General features: G+C 41.4%; 3 protein-coding genes across 5 annotated transcripts; 2 read left to right on the top strand and 1 right to left on the bottom strand.

The window, feature by feature from the left end:
* Window positions 1-287: 287 nt before the first annotated feature.
* LOC109202238 (ubiquitin thioesterase OTU1-like) lies at window positions 288-4962 on the bottom strand. The gene is made up of 3 exons (XM_019359095.2): window positions 4932-4962; window positions 4543-4755; window positions 288-3083 (listed from the first exon to the last, which is right to left on the bottom strand). Exons 1-3 carry the CDS (start codon window positions 4945-4947, stop codon window positions 2386-2388), a joined length of 927 nt encoding a protein of 308 aa, XP_019214640.1. The 5' UTR covers window positions 4948-4962; the 3' UTR covers window positions 288-2385.
* A 625-nt stretch (window positions 4963-5587) lies between these two features.
* On the top strand, window positions 5588-8020 carry LOC112841644 (heterochromatin protein 1-binding protein 3-like). Its single transcript, XM_025907142.1, has 4 exons — window positions 5588-5865; window positions 6566-6677; window positions 6844-6999; window positions 7194-8020. The coding sequence occupies exons 1-4, from the start codon at window positions 5781-5783 to the stop codon at window positions 7657-7659; spliced, it is 819 nt and encodes a 272-aa protein (XP_025762927.1). The 5' UTR covers window positions 5588-5780; the 3' UTR covers window positions 7660-8020.
* Window positions 8021-8106: 86 nt separating this feature from the next.
* LOC100703348 (SH2 domain-containing protein 5) lies at window positions 8107-13782 on the top strand. Of its 3 annotated transcripts, none has more exons than XM_019359091.2 (9): window positions 8107-8238; window positions 8944-9000; window positions 9077-9157; window positions 9236-9310; window positions 9404-9550; window positions 11213-11396; window positions 11784-11889; window positions 11980-12139; window positions 12843-13782. In XM_019359091.2, the coding sequence occupies exons 2-9, from the start codon at window positions 8950-8952 to the stop codon at window positions 13014-13016; spliced, it is 978 nt and encodes a 325-aa protein (XP_019214636.1). In that variant the 5' UTR covers window positions 8107-8238; window positions 8944-8949; the 3' UTR covers window positions 13017-13782. The 3 variants fall into 3 exon arrangements, with proteins under 3 accessions (XP_019214636.1, XP_019214637.1, XP_019214635.1); XM_019359092.2 differs by lacking the exon at window positions 8107-8238 and adding an exon at window positions 8312-8600; XM_019359090.2 differs by lacking the exon at window positions 8107-8238 and adding an exon at window positions 8315-8481.
* Window positions 13783-13877: the final 95 nt, after the last annotated feature.

Genomic DNA, 13877 nt, shown 5'->3' on the forward strand with positions numbered 1-13877 from the left:
CCCCTGCATCAAACCATTTAAAGAAAAATATCTTTAAAGATTTATTTAAAACCCATTGAAGCGCGGCAGCAACAAAGCATCATCTCAGGTTGAGTTTTGTCACAAGGGAAACTGAAAACTATTTAACTCTTTGTTAGTTTGTTTTACCTTGTTGTTCATCAAGCACTGCAGAATTTAAACCCATTTAGCCATGAGTAAACCCAGTATAGTTGACACAAAGCAACTTTTACACAACCCTCCTTGCTATATTTTTTAATTGACAACACTGAAGAAAAAAAACAAAACAATCAAGTAAATCCAGTTTATTCTGTAGTGCTTTGTGTGCAACATTCACTGTTATTGTTAATCATGAGAACATGGCAAATACAAAATGCAACAAAGCCATTTCATGGTTTCATCAAGTTGATTATTCAGTTTTGACCAGCGTTTAAAATACCTAAGGTAGATGATGAGGTGGGATAAGGGGGGGAAAAAAAAAAAAAAAAAAAAAAATCATACAAAAAAGTTGTTCTGTCCAGTCAAGGCTCCACTGTGAAGCTGATGGCAACAATTCTGCCAAAGACCCGTCAAACACCATGTTTTGCCACAATGAGAACTAACCACAGTTATCAATTTCAAATCTTTGACTTGAAGTTTAATACAAGTGCTTTCTTCATCCTTATAGCCAGTGTATGTCAAAGAAATTAGCAAAGAGATAATGGATGACTAGCTTAAAATGTGAGAACAGACCCCTGTTGTGGGGGAAGAAAAAAATTCATACAGTGAAACAGGAGGGGCAGTTTTTATAAAACATACAAAACAGTAAACTAAATGTACCTTTACTTGTAATACATCCACCCAGAGCTATAAACGTAAGATGGAAATATTTGATGTTGATTAGCAAAGGACATTATGAGCAGCCTTTACAAGGAAAAAAAAGATCTTAAAATACTGTATATGTCTTACCTTGATTTGTTACAAATATAATGCTTGAATGGTTTTTCAAAGTATGCAGTATAATTTAAACAACAGAAAACAGTTCTTACAGCATTTCAAACTTGTGCACTACAAAAAACAAAGACAAGAAAAACACTCGTCAAAACCTGCAGCACAAATATAGAAAAATGAGCTACAGATTTTGTAAAGTGTTTCGTTTACAGCACCATAACTTTTTTTGTCTTATTTAGTCAAGCCCACTCACAATCAATGTTGCAACACCACCCCCAAAAGATCCTCCAAAACCAATTTTGCACTTGCAGTATGATACTGTATTCAAAATGCATACCACCAACCATACCAAACATAGTGTACCTTTGAGCTTAATAATAATCAAGGGACAAATCATTGCATTTAATGTCTTCGATAGACGCAGAGTAACAGAGAGATGCATTGGTGTCTGCAATGAGTTATCTGTTTGTTACGCAAATGGTTATTTGTATAGGATCACATCACCATGTAGGATAGGTGGCTGATCAGAACAAGTTGTAGCCTTGAAAGGTCTAATTTTCTAACCTACATTTTGATACCTGAATCTTCTTTTAGTCGTCATATCCTTCTGGATTAAACAAAGTGCCAAATTTTGAGTCACACCTGTGCAGATTTACAGCATGCAACTCAGAAAATATTGACAATATGAAGGATCCATAGTTATAGTTATTAAGGTTCTTGCACCAACCCCCCCCCCAAAACAATAAAAAAACAACTACTGATATTCAGGAGGTTAGGTCGGTTTGATTGATTTTTCATTAAATTAAAATTTAGAAGAATCCTGCTTAGCATTAACTCAGGCCATCTATATTGAACAGTTCAAATGTTTCAATTTAAGGAAATTAATGGAAGAATTACTTACATCTGCACCCAATGTAATAAAAAAAACATGCTACATAACCAACATGATAAATAACAGTCAAGCTTGTTGTGTTTAAGACAAAAGTGAATGTGATCACATAACTGTGCAAATAATTCTTAGTGGCTGTTTTAAAATTCTTTGTTCGCACATCTTTGTTTCGTCAAGGGTAGGTTCTGCCAATCTGTTGCATTGATAACACATCCTAAACTGTTTGGTTTATGTCACCGTGAACTTGTCCATGAGTAATATTACCAGATCGAAACTACTAAGAATTTTTTGCATCCTGTCCCAGTTTAAAGAGATCTGAATATTATGGTTTCTAACACTGGAGCACTGCAGTAGCATTTCTGACTGTAAGAACTGACAGTAGTTAAAAAGTAATACTGAACAGGTAAGAGGCGGAACACAGTACCTGCAGAGTCTCCAAAGATGTTGCCAGATAATGTGAGGTAGAGGATCACAAAAGCAGACAGACCCACAGAGTTGCCAGACACAGGGCATGGGGGTTGGTGGTTGTTGTATTTGTGAGATACAGCAAAAGAAAGACAGCAAGACTTTCACACTTCACCAAAATTAGTGTGGCCTGTCTCCTTGGCATGCTCACGAGCTTCCTTTTGTCCCACCAAGCCTGTCTGACACACCATGCAGCGCAAGGCAAAGCGGTTAACGTCTGTGAACTGCCACTTGCGGCGAGCCTCATCTGCCAGCTCGAGGGCCTGGGCCAGGATTACGTCGTCTGTGGTCGAGAAGATAGTCTGGGGTGGGGTGTCGGATCCGGGGATCTCTTTCTGCAGTGGGTCGTAGTGGATGCCATCATAGATCAGCAACACGCGTTTGTGGTAGCCAGCATCCTCCCCAAATCTGTCTACTCGCACTGTCTGAGTATCCACTACGCAGATCTCACACTGGTAAAACTTAGACAGGATTGATACCTCGATGGCTCCTCCCCAGGTGTCATCACGTCTTATCCAGGTGCAGTACTCCTCATTGGTTTTCCCCAGCACCGCTTCAGAGTAAGCTGCGGGGTCACTCGAGACTATCTGGGCAATGAGACCTCGCATTTCAGGGGCGCAGGCGGGGTCGTACACTCCGCCTTCCACCACGTAATAAACACTGGTGAAGAGGCAGGAGTTGTCAGCTGGGACCACTCGGCGTGCCAGCACAGGTGAAACTTCGAGGTTAGGTCCTTTCGTCACAGCGGGACGATCCTGAGGCTTTGGCTTGTTTTTTTCCTCCTCAACGATGAGTGTGTCTCCTGTATAGGACGACAGACACACCAATGAAAACACTTTTCATCCCTGTCAGACTTTGGTTTGGAAAGGGAAGAGGAAAAACATTACCTGTATATCTGTCTGAAGGGTAACTGATTATTTTGCACAGATGTCCCTAAAATGTCTATTGCATACAAAAAAAATCAAAGAGTCGGTAACTCAAAAATTTCTGCTTCTAATATTTCTGACCACATCCCAAAGCACCAGAGGTGGGCTGAATTCAAACACACCACAGAACATCCCTTATATTATAAGCATTTAAAAGTTGAAGTTACAAAGACTGCCTATTCTAAAATCATACTTAAATTTTAACCTGTCATCACAGGTATATAAATTCGAACAAAAAGACTAGAGTCGGGGTGTCATACGTGCAGCCTCCATACAATACAATTATATCGGCCTGCGAGATAATTTCATATGTCAACTGTTAAGGGCCCGTTGGTATGTGGGAGCTGATTTCTTCAACCCTGCTGAGAATCTATGCAGGCAGAGGTGGGACTTTATTTTGATGGGCACACTATGTGGCCAATCACATGCAAAGACAGACTGGGATTATACCATTATGAAATGTAAAATGAATTGTGAAAGAAGAAAGGGGGGCAAACTTTTCAAAGACAGCAAGTGTAGCGGTACAGGTACATTTCAATGATATTGGAGACTTCAAAGCTGAGTGCAGAATTTATAAAATTAGGAGAAGCCTAAACTGATACCCATTTTAATTTTCAGTCATTTTCCACTGTGGAGGTCAAAAAGTTTCAAACTTGCCCAGGCCTTAAAGCTCATCTGTTTTCTCACCAGTAGTAGTAAAATGTATAAAAAATATGGCTTTTAGGAAAAATTGCTTCCTTGAAAAAGACTAAATTTACAGCATAGTAATGAATCTTCCGTAAAATAAACTCTATATAAAGCTTCACAGGCCTGAATGTGCAGTTGAAGCCATTTATAATTGTTAATTTGTTTGATCTGCTGCTCACCACAAACAAGCATAAGGATACATTTTGGACTTTTAACTGTATTTCCATAATTTTTACAGCTTTTCCTACCGATAAAAAACCCCTCCCTTATGGCTATTCATAGGAAAAGTAACATACTACTCAACAACCACTGAACAGCTAAAACATCAGGTAAACCGATTCTGCAAAAAGAAATGCAGAGCGCAGATCCCCATGTTCACCCGAAATCTCACTTCCAAAGAGATTTCAACTTCGTACTTTGTCACAGCAGCTTTTTCTTTATTATTTAGAAAAACATTTAAATATGCAACTTCTTTACACTGACAGAAAGGAGCAGTTTCACTGGTCTGGCCTGCTTACTATCAAAGTGGGCCGTGATGTCAAATGAGTTTGACACCCCTGCACTAGAGGATGTAATTAAAAGTTTCATAAATAAAAAAAATGAATTTGGTCCATGTTTTCGGCACATGTTGGATGCCTGTTAGCATACCTGATTTGATAGGGTAGTCCTTGAGGTGAGCTTCTCCGTTCCGAAGATCAAGGCTGGAGGGTGGGTATCCGACCATTATTTTCTGCACATCACAGGGGATACCAGTCAGCTCCTCCACCTTGCGCTTCAGCTCCTGCACGCAGGACCGATGAGTCAAGCCATGCATCAAGTGGCTCCCATTTTTGGTCTTACAGCAAAGCCGCAACATCCTGCCTGCAAAAAACGTGTGATACCATATTACTGACACTGCAAGTACCAGGTAAGAACTTTGTTAATCCGCAATGGTTGTGTAGAGAGCATTAGATATATTCCACATGTATGTTAAAGATGAGGACCACTTCTAACATGTTAAAAATGTTAGTGCTAGACTGCTGCATGTGGTGTTAGACCTGCAAATTCTGGCATCCTGTCCAGGGTGCACCCTGCTTCTCGCCCATATAACCAGGGAGCAAGCTCAGGATGTAGAGCAGATCATCCACCAATTGGAAGGTTGGTGGTTCGGATCCTTGGCAAGTCCAACCTGCATGCTAAAGTATTCTTGGGCAAGATATGACCCTCAAGTTCCTCTCAGCTGCATCCATCCGAGTATGAATGTTAGCTAGAAACCACTTAGGGACAGAAATAAGTGCTTGTGTGAATGAGGCATGTTGTATAAAGCGCTTTGAGTGCTCCAAAGAGAGTAGAAAAGTGTTCTAAGAACCTTTCCATTTAGCATTTTTAAACATACAAATTTAACTGGGGGAGGCACAGAGGCACCAAACAGTTCTCCCGAGAAAGCAGGACCGTTTGTTGGAGTGTCTCACTAACAAGGTGATTGACACAAACTACAGAGTAGTGAAACTTACTGCCAACAAAAAAAACGTAGGTGCCACGTGAGGTCCAGATGCTGCAAATATACCCTCAAGTGTGTCCATTTCTTACGAGTGGGAAATGCTCACTGTGGGACAAGTCGTTTTCCCAAACTGAATCTATGACATTGAGGCCATTTCCCCGATGGGGCTACAGGTGTGCCAATGTTGGCTCTTTGATTGATTTTAACATCGAAATTCTGCACTCGGGCTTCATTGTTCTTTTATACTTTTGCATAGAGGTAAACGACAGGTTGTTTCTTTGTATGTGAGAGAGCTGCAGACTTTGTTTCCTAAAATGCTTATACCCACCAGCTGAAGCGTACCGGCAACAAGGTCCTGCTCAAGGGTGGCACCTTGGAGGACGCCATCACAACTGCTATCACAGCCATGAATGAACCTAAAACCTGCAGCACCACAACTCTAAGGCGATACCTTTTAGACGCCAACAAGGACAGAAAGGAGTACCAGTTAGGTAAGTTAGGTAATCCTACGTGGCTTAACAGGATTCCTGAGGCTGATTGCAGTACATGGACATAATAAGGGTGCTTATCTACACATGCTGCACCATCTGAAACTACAACTAGACACAACACTTGCTTTCTCTTTAAACAAATCACAAGGAATGCAAGAGGTGACCCCTTTAAACCTGGTTCTTATGACTGAGCCCTTCAGCCTTCTGCAATGATTTTGGTTTTTTGCTAGTAAACTATCCACTCACTCTTATTTTGAAAGTTAATTTGCTGCTAGCCATGTTTCATTAACAGCAGACTGACGGGTCGCTGTTGTTGAGGTTCTCAGTGTCATTCTGCGGTCCCTCTGTTTTGTGGACTTAAACTCCTTCACCGTGAACTGCAGCTGCCGACTGTAGTTCGTGTTTTCTTCCATATTATCTGAGACCCATTCAGAACCTGCAGGTGGTGGAGAACTGAGCTGAGTTCATCATCATCTGCATAGCATATCAAGGACTACTGTCACCAGCTGCTGTTCAGGATGATGGAGGATCTGCACGATTATCTGCTATCTGCAGCTAATTATGACTATAATTTCTCTTTTTTTTAAAATTAAAAAATTAGTCAACAACTCAAACACACATAGCACAAGTTTCAGTTCAAACTTTTTTGCATCAACAATGGCATCACTAACAGAACTTTTTTTCTCTCTCTAATCTTTAGTGGCCAATCTTCGGAGGACCCTGACAAAGTGTAAAGTACTTGGATGGATGGAGCAGATTACTGGTCACGGCTTCAACGGGACCTATCAGCTGTCGTTCCCTTTTTACCCAAGGTATTTCACTTGCATCTGGAAATCCCCAACCCTTTAATACTTTATTTATTTTTCTTTCTGTCTGATAAAGGAGCTTTGTCTGTGCAGCTTCTGGAATTCTTTGTTCTTTCTTTTCTTGATGTCTGATCCTTTTTTCTTTTCTTTTTTTTTCTTCTCACCTCCTTAGTCCCACCATCCTGTACCCAGACAAGTTCAAAGAAATTCCAAAGAAAGACGCTGCACCTCCAACCAAGCGAAGGCGAACAGTTGAATCTTCAGACGAAGACAAGGAAGAATCAGAAGAAGAGGAAGAGTCTGAGGATGAAGCCCCAGCCCGTAAGAGGTGCATATACCTGTTGCAGCTCGACTCCTAATTACATGCTTGTAGTTAAACGTTTAAAGATGGCTCCTACTCTATATATCAGTCCACTCTTTTGTAATGACAGCCGTCCATCCCACAATGATCAACAATTCAAGTGGAGAATGATTTTTATTTATTTATTTTTAACAACTGCTTTTTGTTAAAACGACTCTTAGGAAACCTCAGAAGAGGCCTCCACCCAAGGCTCGTCGTCCTCCTCCAACCAAGAAATCTTCGAGCGCAAGTCAGTCAAAAGCTAAAGGCAGAGGACGTTCGCTCGCAAAGAAGTCTCCAGCCAAGAAAGCAGCATCTTCGGCCAAGAGCTCGGGAAAAAAACAATCAGCCCCTAAGAAGGAATCCGAGTCGCCATCTAAAGCCACACCTGTCAAGAGAGGCGCCCCTGCAAAAAAGCCCAAGACACCAGCTGTTAAAAAGCTAAACAAAAGGGGGCCAAGCGACCTGTGTCCAAGGAGTCGTCCCCCAAGGAGCCTACAGCCACAAAGGAGACGACAAGGAGCGGGTCCAAGCGCTCCAAGGCCGAAGAGTCGCCTCCTGAGGCGCCCGCAGCTAAAAAGCAGGCGACCAAAAGTGGATCCAAACGGCCCGAGCCCGCAGAGTCGTCCCCTGCAGAGCCCGCAGTGAAAAAAGGGGCCAAGAGCAGCAAGCAGTCTGCTCGCAAGTCTAAGAGAGGGAAGTACTGAACCCAGGAGTGTCTTCTACAAACTGGGCTGAATATCCAGCAGTCTGCCGCCTAAGTTTCAGTGCTCTCTCTCTCTTTATATCATTGTTTTTTCCCTCTTTATGGGGCAGTAGGGTTTTGTTTTTTTATTTCGATTGTAGAATAAGAATCTTATCCTACCAGTTAATTGAACTTTGAGAGTTTCTGGATTTTATTTTTTAATCGCAGTGTGTAGAAAAGCTCCGTTAGTGTTATCGGCGAGGCTGCCGTCTTGGGAGACTGTAGGAACATCAAGCATACTTTAAAACTAGAGCCACGTAGTGACTTCGGTTTTTTTATGTTTTTACCCAGTGGCCCTTCAGTGCACAGCTTTTAACTAGAAATTAATATAGTATGATTTTTAAATACTTTTAATGACACATACTGTCATTTTTGGTTTTGCTGCGTGAGCTTGAATTGTTGCGCGCTGTGTGGGAATGTCAGGCGGAGTGGACAGAAACCGCTTCAGGGGGAGGGTGATGTGATTCATTGAGCCATCTTCCGTAAGTTTCATGTTTTGGTCGATTTAGTTCTCACGTACGTACACCCTCTTTTCTTTCTTCTCCTCCTCTTCCTCCGCCTTTCTTCAGCTAAACTCCGCCTCGAAATACCGCTGCACACCTGGCGGTAACGGCTGCAGGTAAAAGTGTCACGGTGGGGGGGGCTCGGTGTGCGTTGTGTCGGCGTGCCAAGAAGAAGCAGAGCGGTCCGAGGTGGATGAGGAGGGTTTAGTTGCGACTCTCAGAGTGAGTTTCTGTGATATGAAGGTGCTGTTGGGACCTGTGCGCTCAGGTGGAGACGCCCCGGTGTAGCCTGCCGCTCCTGCCGCTGCTGCTGGACTCCACAGGGCGGAAACCCTTCAAAAGTTTAGTGTTTTCACGCGTTTGTGTCTTTCTGGGTTTCGCCCGCTGTTCTGCGCATTTCGAGGCGGATAATCTCAACAAAACAATCGAGCCTCTCGTAGCAGCAGGTTTATCTGCGACGTTAATGCACCCAGAGAAGCGTCTTCAAAATAAGGCTCTTGCGACTGCTACGCTTACGTTTAATAGCGACTCATCTTTCATGTTTTCCTGAGTATCAAGAGGATAGATTAACGCACATTAACTTTAGTCCCCATGTTTTCAACCTGTTTTTAAATCTCCTTCACTCTGCTGCTTGGAGTCCTAAATTCTCGGGACTTCAAGTGTTGAAATCTCGGATTTTCACAGGGCACGATGGGTGAGGCACCGGTGAGAGAAGATAGTACAGTGACACGATCAGCAGAGGTATGTCTGGAAATATGACTTTGGGTTTGTGTGTCTGTGTGAGTGTTTGTTTAACCTCCTGTCTTCACTGGTGAAGTATGTAGGCTCATTTCCTGTGGATGACAACTGTTTGGATGACCAGATTAAGCAGCTGCACACACAGTTGAAGTCCCTTAAAGTGAGTCTTTATCTTTCTATCTAAACCTATGAATGTGATGATAACGACTGTACCTAATGCAGTTCTGTATTCATTTAGGCATGCAAGAGAAGACGGCCAGTGTCCCTAAAGTTTTCCATTAAAGGTGTGAAAATGTATAATGAGGACGAAACAGTAAGTAGAGAAAATGACAGTTAATTTGTTTTGACCTGTTTACGTCGCTCTCCTTTTCGTCCCTTATTGCTCGTGACCTGTCCCTGTGTGCAGATCCTCCTGATGGCCCACGCTCTGCGGAGAATCTCTCTTTCCACGGCCCGACCCGTCGATTCACAGTTTGCCTTCGTCGCGCATAACCCAGGCTGCCCAGACACCCAGCTCTACTGCCATGTCTTTAAAGCAAGGCACGCCAGAGCAGTAAGGATTCTCCATTGTTCTGTTATAGTTAGAGCACGCAGTAAATATGTATTTAATGCTTTCTGTTTGCTGCTTTCCCATGCTGGACAGAAAGTCCTTCTATCAAACACAGTATATTTTAAAGTGTGTGATTAAAGGTGTTCTAACTCTGCTCATAAAAAGCAGAAACAATGACTGATTACACTTTAGCTGCAACCCCATTCAAGGTTATCTCTTTATGCACCTATGGACTGCTTCTGGCACTACTTGCACTGAGTGGAAGGCCTGTCCTGACTGCTTGAACATGTGTGTTTTGTGATATCACCATGTTGCTTACCAGTCAGTTCAAACTATCATGCCGAATCATTACCAGAGGTGATGATGGGCTACGACCCAGAAATCAAACAATGCAAGAGTTTTTTTTTTTTTTTTTCTTTCTTTTTTTAAAAATGCATAATATCTTACTTCTCCAGACAGAGGAAGAACATTTGCCATTGTGTGTCCACTCATGGTGCACTGACAGGAAGTTTGAGGCCAGACCAACACACACGTTTTTGCTCTACTTGCCAGATTTGGCTCGCTGGGACTTCACCCTCTTCCATGAAACTAAAGTCAACTTGAAGGAGCATTGTTTTATCTCGGTGGAGCACAGCAAAGGCACACATGCAAGTGGTTAAAACAGAACTTCCATCAAGCGATCTAAAAAGAGTTAGCAGCATTGTGATTTTGCTTTTTACTTGTGTCGTACTTAGCAGTTTACTTTGTCTTCTTTCTGTTCTCTGTTTTTCAAGTCTGTTATCATAGAAAGTTTCCATGCTATTGCTACAAATATGCAATGCTTGCATAGTTTTGGTCCGTGCTTGAAATAGTTGCGGGGTTTTGACAGCGATGCTTTAAAAGGATTAAAATGGTCATGTGTTTTAATGACGTGAGAATGAGAACAACCTTTTAAAGTTTACATTAGAGGTTTGCGTTAATGGTGTCACTGAAACTGAGTCTCTATATTTCCGTTCTCGTTATCTTGATAGGCAAACTGTTTTAGAGCAGCCCAGAGTAAGGAAGTAATGCCGATATTAAAATAAAGCTAACATTTCTGCTGTCATCAGAAGCTTTTGTCACAGTTTGTTGACCTTTTGACACATTAGAGGAAATTAAATCCATTAAATGTGGTCAGTACTGATCAGTTTGTCATGGTACTCCAAATAAAACCCTCCAGTATCACACAGGTTTGGGCTAGAGAGTGATGGGAAATGTGCTTATTGATCTTCCTTTCTGTGCTAAACTCAGATCTGATCCCAACCAACTGTTGCATCTTCAGAAATCACCTTTGAAGCCATGCTTCCTGTGTGACACAATAATAGGCGCATCTGCTGGTGGATCTGGTAGCATTCAATTGTTTTGAGCCAGTCTCACCGCATTGTAGTTAGCAGCGAGACTTGTTCCAACATGGAGAGGTTGGCAATACTATGACACTGCAATTGCCTCATCTCTGTGAGATGCCTGTGCTTGACTAAACGTTGTCAGCTATGGTGTTGAAGCGCTAAGCTTTTATCAGTGCTGTTGTATGTTTTCCCATGTCTCCAAAAATTACCTCACCCAAGTTTTTGCGCAGATCTGCAGTTTCCAAATGTATGCCTCAAAATTTAAATGATCTGTACAAACTATGTGATGTTTTCTCTACAGAAAACTCCAAAGTCTTCAGATGACCAACAAAGCAGCCAAGATGAGGTCTTTCCCATCTCCTCTCCCTCCCTGATGCGCAAGAAAGTCATACGCACCAAAGTGCTGCGCTCTGGTGCTTACCGCTCCTTCACTTTCACGCCACGCAAGCAGCGCACCGTTCAGGATCAACTGAGTGTAACTCAAGGTGGGCCGAGTGTTCACAGAGCGCTATCGAGGTTCAAAGAATTGATTAGGTAAAGCGACTTCATCAGTATTTGGTGAAGGGCACTCACTGCTGTGGTGTCAGGGTTTTGTTTTGTTTTTAATTTTAGTCTGCATAATGAAGTGATTTCATCTCATATGGGTAATTGTGCATTTCTACAGCGCTTACATTTTACTTCTGTTACTAATGTTCCTTTTAAAAGTTGGATAATGTTTCTTTGTTTTTGAGGGGTTTTTTCATCATCATCACTGCATAGTTTCCACTGAGTTGAGGTCATCTGGGATGCTTCTTCCTCGTCACATGGTGATGCAATATTCCACCTTTATAAAATCTAACTTTACATTATATCTCTTATTATATCAAAACCAGAAAAGGATCTAGACAAGTCACCAGCGAAACGATCCCGGGCTCCAAGCTTGGCCGAAACAGAAGAGGCACTAGCTCAGGCAGTGTGGTGTTGGGCTGGTATCGCAACGTTAGTATATCGCACATCAAATACATCTTTGCATTCACAAGTGTCACTTTCCTGTTACTACATCTGTGATTTTCCTTCTTGGTATTGCAGTGAGAGCAGCTATTCACTGCTTGCAGATGATGTTCTGGGATCCTACCTTCTGTGCCAACATCCAAAAAAACCTAAATGTGGCTCTCTAATCATTCGCTTCCCCTCAGGACCGATCACCCACCTTATTGAAAACACCCGTAAAGGGAAATTCGTGCTGGAGGTAATTATTTTGTTGGCTCATATACATGATGTGAAAACCGGATTATGATTAAATATAATCTCTTTTACAGGTTACTTTATTTTCACAAGCTATTATATTTTTCATAAATGATAGAAAAGAGGGGGGGGCAAAATATTGAAATATCTGATTTAACGCAGAAGCGCTTTAAATACGCATTCACTATAATGGCCAGCAGAGGGCGGCAACTGTGGTTGCAGAGACTTCCAATTAAATTGAGGTCTGTGGATAAAATTTCCCTCAGTTCTTTCACTCTATGATGTCAGTAAGAAGAGTTGGGGCTCAGTTCATAGTTTCAGTTCACATTTACTGAAACATGGATTTTTTTTACTTTTTATGAAATGTTGATATTAGGAGTGCGGTGGAGAGCAAGGGGTGTTTGTTTCCATGTGATATTAAAATGTGATGGTCAAAAACACTAAGCTCGAGGCTATCCTGTACATCAGGACTTTATAGTGGCCGACTTCCAAATTTTATACAGTCTGTTTTTTTTAAGTAGAGCCCTCAAGTGGCTTTTTGGGGGAACTGCACTGGAGGTTTCCACTTGGCACCTACCTTAATTGACAATATTGTTCTCTAAAACCAGAATAATAGAATTGTTTGTATTTGATTAGAAATGTCATAGTTGACTCATAATCATGTGTAACTGGTGTCCTTTTTAATGTATTTATTTTTATAAATGTAGAAATGCAAGACTGAATTCAATTCCATGGCTGAGCTGATTGAGCACTACACAGAGACTGAGGACGAGCTGCCATGTCTGCTGAGCTATGCCCGGGTGAACCACTGCTATGAGTGGGAGGAAAACGTCAGCAAACAGCAGCCCGTAAAGCTTCAGCGCAAACGAAGCCGAAATTAAAAGTACCCACAGAAACGAATGGGTGTAAACCCTGGACACTGGAACATGTGGACTGCCAACCTCAGAGGGCACAAAATAAGCGACACTGAGACACTGATCATTTCTTTTGCACATTTATCTTTTAATCTGTGTTCTGGTGTGGGAAGGTTTAACTGTAAAACAAAGTCACTGTTTAATAGTGTTGGCACTTAACGTGAACAGTATGCATTTCCTAAGAGGGTACTTGTGTGTTAAAGATATATTTTGTGGTTCCTGATTTTATTATTTTTATTTCAACATAAGCTTTAAAAAAAATATATTTTTTATTTGTGCCTATAAAAAATCAGAGGAGGGTTTTTGTTTCCTTTTTTTCTTTTTTAGACATGAAACTAAGAACCTGAATCTGTCAAGGGGAATTAATCACTGATTACTGCACCTGATGGCAAAGCCACACTTTTTCTTGTTTCCTTGTCTAGTAAATATGTTACTGAAATATATTTAGTAAAACTTTTACTCCTTTTTATTCATTTTTTTGTATGCAGTTTGTTTAGCTGATAATGTCGTTTCTGTTAATATGACTAAATTCTGTTCAAAGTTTTCATTGGTCGAGTATAAAAGGTACAAAATGATTTCGATCATTCTCTAGGATTGTGGTTATCATGTTGTGTCGTCTTGACTATAGTTGATTTGTTCATAGCTGGCACACCATCTACCTGCACCTCCTACATTAGTTTCACAACAGAAGATTGTGATTATTAGCAAAACATTAAATAACAACTGAACATAACGTGCATCGTCTTTCTTTTTCCTTTAAAAGTCTCAGTTGGCTTTATTTAAAATATGTTTTCACTTTTAGTTTCTTGACAGTAACATATTAAGCAT

This window comes from Oreochromis niloticus, linkage group LG5, assembly GCF_001858045.2.
Source record: "Oreochromis niloticus isolate F11D_XX linkage group LG5, O_niloticus_UMD_NMBU, whole genome shotgun sequence".
Classification (NCBI taxonomy): domain Eukaryota; kingdom Metazoa; phylum Chordata; class Actinopteri; order Cichliformes; family Cichlidae; genus Oreochromis; species Oreochromis niloticus.